At 55.1% G+C, this 5,257-nt stretch overlaps 1 protein-coding gene across 2 annotated transcripts; it reads right to left on the minus strand.

Annotated features, from left to right (window-relative positions):
• Window positions 1–1,020: 1,020 nt before the first annotated feature.
• On the minus strand, window positions 1,021–4,728 carry GNLY (granulysin). Of its 2 annotated transcripts, none has more exons than XM_028122498.2 (5): window positions 4,583–4,728; window positions 3,946–4,049; window positions 3,376–3,459; window positions 2,104–2,170; window positions 1,021–1,189 (listed from the first exon to the last, which is right to left on the minus strand). In XM_028122498.2, the coding sequence occupies exons 1-5, from the start codon at window positions 4,632–4,634 to the stop codon at window positions 1,107–1,109; spliced, it is 390 nt and encodes a 129-aa protein (XP_027978299.1). In that variant the 5' UTR covers window positions 4,635–4,728; the 3' UTR covers window positions 1,021–1,106. The 2 variants fall into 2 exon arrangements, with proteins under 2 accessions (XP_027978299.1, XP_027978298.2); XM_028122497.2 differs by having other exon boundaries at window positions 2,104–2,272; window positions 4,583–4,725.
• Between the last annotated feature and the right edge of the window lie 529 nt (window positions 4,729–5,257).

A 5,257-nucleotide genomic window follows, 5' to 3' on the forward strand; every position in this document is an offset into this window, starting at 1 on the left:
AAGTGGCTCCAGATTTCACCACTGGGAATCCTTGAATTGCTATTATGATTGAGCCTGGACCAATGCACCATTGCTCCTTGTGAAGGCCGGCATGCCTTTCCCTCTCCCAGAATGATCTCCACCCAGGTATTCATGTCCATTCTCATCCAAGTCATTGGGAACTTTAAACCCTTCCTCAACTGGAGGGCTGTGCCTGACTTGGCTCATGCTAATCAGTGTAGCCCATGCCCCTGGAACATACTGCTTGGTTCTAGATGGCTAATGAGAACACAGGAGATGTCTGAGTGGACTTCTAGGAACGAAGCTTCCACCCTCTTCCAAAGGATCCACTGGAGAGAGGCTACCAAAGAACTCTCTTTCCTTCTTGATCACGTAGTATAAAATGTAAAGGGTGGACCTGATGTGGTCATTGCTGCTGCCCAGAAGGAGGCTAGCCTGAGGTCAATCTCCATAGACAGCGGTGGGAGAAACTAGGAGAAAGACTGAGCTACAGGACTGGAGTTCTGGTGACCCCACAAATTGCAGGATCATTCTATGCCTAATGCTATCTATGGACTGCTTAATTTTTTCAACCAATAAATTGCCCTTTTTAATTTAAACCAGATAAGGTAATATTCCTGTTGCTCACAACCAAAAGAACCCTAAGTAATACACCCCCCCAAAACAGAAAAAAAAGGACTCCCTGCAGAGAAAAACAAAAGATGGGTTTCTGTTCCGGATGACCAAAGGCCCTCCTAACTACAACCCCGCTGCTCTGCCCCGCGGGTCTGAGAGCTTCTGGGGGTATATTCACTGTGCACCCCAGGCTCTTAGAGGAGTATGTGTCTCTAGTGAGTGCTTCGTAAGTATTTCAGGACCATCTGTATAAGAGCTGCTAACGTCTGGTTCACCACGAAATCCCTAGCCTCTAGAACAGAGCGGGACACATACAATAAACATTTCCTGAAAGAGTGCGTGAGTCCCCCCAGCATGCCTCTGAGGCCCTCCCCTCAAATCCACCAAAGGAACAGAAGCTGTGCCTACAAGCTTGCATGACATTTTATTCTCTGCCAGGGGAAGGCGCTACAAAGAGTTCCCTGAGGGAAACTGGAGGGTCCGCGCTGCATTTAGAAAGGCAGGATGCGGCGAAGGTTGCTGAAGAGTCTGTGCTTCTTCCCAGGGTGGGGTAAGGCCCCGGAGGCCCCGAGACCTGGAGTGGAGAGAAGAGTCTGCTGTGGGCAGGTGTGTGGGGTCTCCGGGGGACATGGGGACTCAGAGCCACCTGCCCCTACTGAAACATGCCCAGAGTTACATCCTGGAACCCAGTCAGGAGCCTGAGCGGGTTGTGGGGCTTTGGAGATGAAAACCATAGGCTCCGTGACACGAAATGGAGGGGAGCTCACTGTACAGGGTGAGTCAGATCTGCCAGCATCAAGTCCCAAAATCTCAGCGAAGGCTAGACGAGCTGCCAGAGCATCTCAGGGAGCCCTTCCCTGCCCCATGGCCTGCAGCCCTGGCCTGACTGTGGGCACGTCCTGAGCAGCCCTGGCGGAAAAGACTGCAGACCCTTCCTGCCAGGGGTTCCTGAGCCCGGCTCTCAGGCCCCAAATGTCCTGGGCAAAGGTGGTGCTTGGCCCCCGGCCCCCGGAGCCCATGCTGGACTGGGGAAGGGAGGTCACTCAGGGCTCCGAGGTCTATGAGTATCCTGGTCTGAGACCACTTCCCTGGTGTCAACCTCCTTATGCATAATCATCCCATCCAATCCTTATTTGAAATAGGAAATAGGGATTGTTTTGAGCATTGGGCATTATATAAGACTGATGAATCACAGACCAGTACCCCTGAAAAAAATTATACATTGTATGTTAATTCATTGAATTTAAATTTAAAAATTAAAGAAAAATGATTCATAATAAAAAGAGAAGAAGAAGAAATAGGGATTATTATCCCTTCACAGGTAAGCAAACTCAGGCTCCCAGAGGTGAAGCTACTTGTTCAAGTGCCCAGCAGGCCACGGACGGAGACCTGCTGTCACCTCAGGATGGCCTGTGAGGAAAGCAGCATGTGCAGGGATGTGACCTGGGCCCTCCACCAAGGAGGCCCTGCTGCCTCCTCTGCGCTCACCTATTTCTGGTCTGCACATCCTGATTTTCACACAGATTTCCTGCGGGGATTTGTCATTCAGGATACCCTGGGTGATGGCATGAAGATATTTAGTGACTATTTCATCACAAAACATCTTGCGCATAAGTGTCTTCTGGCACACCGTGGACATAACCTGTTTGATGGCTTCCTGCAGTAACAGCACCACAGAAAGACATAGGAGTCAGGTGAGCTCTGCCCAGGTCAGCCCCCCGCAGACCCCGGCAGCTCGAAGCTCTGGGCACCTCCGACCGCGGCCATGCTGAGAGTAGCACCTGGTGCCAGGTGGCCACAGAAGCAGAAGCTGGAGAGACCGGGATCGACCCTCATGCACAGGCTCCAGCCCAAGCCTGGCCACGAGGGGCTGTTGAGAGAAAGACAGTTGGCCCTGTTGTGTCTCAGTCCCCTGCACATCATCACCCCAGCCCCCTGCCTTCCATGTAGAGAACAGGGCCCTTTGCTGCTAGACCCACATTGAAGGTTCTGCCTGCCAAGCTTCCTGGGTCCCAGGCCTGGCGGGGCTCATGCTCAGGGCTGTGTCAGGAAGGTTAGGGTAAGAGAGAGCGTGGAGCCTTGGCACGTTTGATGTTGAAGTATCTGCTACTATCATCCCAATGGAGAAGGATACAGCTGAGCACCCAGGGCTGAGGGTGGGCTGAGCAGGATCGGGGAACAAAGGAGGCGGGGGAGGGTGAAACAAAGCTTTTTGGTAGTAACACATCCCCTTGTTCAGCACTTGCTCAGGGTCTGACAGGGAGCTAAGCATGTCCCACACCCGCAGCTCTTTTAAAAGGCTTAGGCAACTTGCAAGATCGGGATTATTATCCATCTCATTCTTCAGGAAGGAAACTGAGGCTCAGAAAGCATGAGGACTGGGCCCAGCCATGCAGCTAGGAAGTGACAGATCTGGGGTTGATCAGTCCTGACCCAGGGCTCCCTGGAACCCGCCTCACAAAGCTCTGCTGAGGACACACGCAGTGGGGCCACAGGGGAAAGCTTCCTACCTTCTCTAGGGACGAGTCTCCTTTAACAGTGGAAGGGAAACCAGGCACACTCTTCTTCCCACATTCATGCGCCCAGAGTTCCACCATCTTAGGAGATTCTCTGAAGTCAGTCCCCAGACACAGATCCCTTGCTGAGAAGCTCTAGTCCAACCAGGGATCAGCCCCTCCCTCAGCGCTGCCCCCACCCCCTGAATCCCCGCTCATGCCCTTGACCACCCTGCAGATGGCTCCCCAAACCATAAGGCCTCACCCGCGTGATATTGTGTCCCAGGATTTTTCTCAGCCTCTTGATTATAAACTTGCAAGACTTACAGGTGAAGATCATCTGGTCCCCCTGTCAGAAAATGATGCCCCCTAATGTGATCTCTCAGACACCCCCAACAGCCCTTGGCAGGACCCCAGGAAGAGGCTCTTGCATGCCTCCTAAGCCAGCAGGATCATCTATGATCTTTCTGTCCTTTAGGGCCTGAAGCAGGCTGGCTGGCCCCTGCCACCCTCCTGCTAGTCTTGGTGGGGCTGACACACCCCAGACCCTGCCCCACACCCACGGCCGCTTACCCAGCTCAGCACCTGCCCCTCTTCTGTTGTCTGGTCAGACCCTGGAGGACTCTGCTGGGGAGAGCCCAGCCAGACCAACATGGCCCCCACCCAGGCAGGGGTGTGCACAAAATCAGTATCTTCAGTCCACAGCCCTGCCTCGCCTCCCACCAGCATGGAAGTGCTGCCCTGCCTGGTGCTCCCAGGGAGGAGACCCAGGTGGAGAGGCAACGGCGGGCGGGGGGGAGTGCTGTGGGAGGTGAGCAGGGAGCCAGCTGCCAACCTTGGTGGCCTCCTCGGCCAGGATCTCGAAGAACTGCTCCTCCTCATACATGTCAGCCATGGACAGGTCATGGTCCTCAGGGGACAGACCAGAAAAGGTCAGCCCTGGGGAAGAAACAACATCAGCATCCCTCCACAGGTGGAAGGAGAGGGAAAGTCAGATCTCCTGGCTGGTGGGGAGCCCAGGAGGTGGCCAGAGCCCAGGACAGGGGCAGGGCTTTGTGAGGAGTCCAGGAAGCCCCTTCCTCACACTATGCCCTGGCACTGCTCTGACCCAGTCTCTGTGCCAAAGACATGCTCTCTGGTTCTTTCTGGAAAACAGGAGGAAAAAGATTATACCTCCCCCTACCATCATCCATGAACCCCTTTTCTGTCTCTGTCTCTCTCTGTCTCTGTGTCTCTATTCTCTCTCTCTCTCTCTCTCTCCCTCCCCCAAATATATACACACACACACACAACACAGATTAGACCTAAAAGAAACTGTCCCTCATCTCCTCTCTGAGGCCTTTCTTTTTCCTTTTTCTTTTGCCTTCCCCGGAGAATTCCAGTCAGGTGGTCCAGTCCAGCCCCCTCTCCAGAACTGTCCCTAGCCTCAGCTAAGGAGGAGTTGCCAGGATCTCCATGGGGAATGTCCTTACCTGGGGTGGCCAGGAGCGCCGAGGCGAGGAGCAGGAGGGCCCAGGAGGTCATGGTGGGGCAGCTGCTGAGACACCCTCTACGCCCCCTTTATGCAGGCTGGCCACCTCACATCGTGACCTTGCTGGGTCCTGCTCCTCGTGTAGGCCGCCTCCCCAGGTCACTGGGTTTACCACAAACCCCAACACCAGTTTGTGGAGAAGTACGGGGGGAGGGGTTCCTCTGAGGTTCCACACTATCTTCCACCTCCCCCCACACACATTGCTAGAACTTTCTGAGCTGAGTGGTGGGGAGTAACTGGAGGGCAGGAGCCGCCATGATGCCCCCACCCTGCCCGGGATGTGCTGATGGAAGAGCAGTCCCTGCGCCTCAGGGCTCAGGGAGGGCCCTTGGCCATGGATCATCCCACCCCCTCCGTCTCTTCTCCCCCCTCTCCCAGGGGGCTAAGCTGGGGTCCCTCCACCAGCCATCTCCCGGACCCCTGCCCTCCCCCAGCCATTGCGGCCCACGGACACTACCAGATTCTGCCGGATTTAGAGGCAGGTGGCTCAGCGTGGAGGCTGATGGCTCCTTCCAGCCCTGCTTCCTCAGGGTGGTGAACCCCAAGCATGAGCACTGCTGACTCCTTGGGTCCTCAGCACGTCACCAGCCTTCTGGCCATCACCATGGAGGCGAGT

Source organism: Eumetopias jubatus, unplaced genomic scaffold (genome assembly GCF_037043125.1).
Source record: "Eumetopias jubatus isolate StellerSeaLion01/CBP00866 unplaced genomic scaffold, mEumJub1_p1.0 scaffold_9, whole genome shotgun sequence".
Classification (NCBI taxonomy): domain Eukaryota; kingdom Metazoa; phylum Chordata; class Mammalia; order Carnivora; family Otariidae; genus Eumetopias; species Eumetopias jubatus.

Coding starts and splice junctions, on each gene's coding strand:
- GNLY (XM_028122497.2), bottom strand. CDS start 4,634: ATGACCTCCTGGGCCCTCCTGCTCCTCGCCTCGGCGCTCCTGGCCACC. Junction 4,050..4,582: donor GGCGCTCCTGGCCACCCCAG/GTAAGGACATTC, acceptor TTTCTTCCCCAG/GGCTGACCTTTTCTGGTCTG. Junction 3,460..3,945: donor TGGCCGAGGAGGCCACCAAG/GTTGGCAGCTGG, acceptor ATTTTCTGACAG/GGGGACCAGATGATCTTCAC.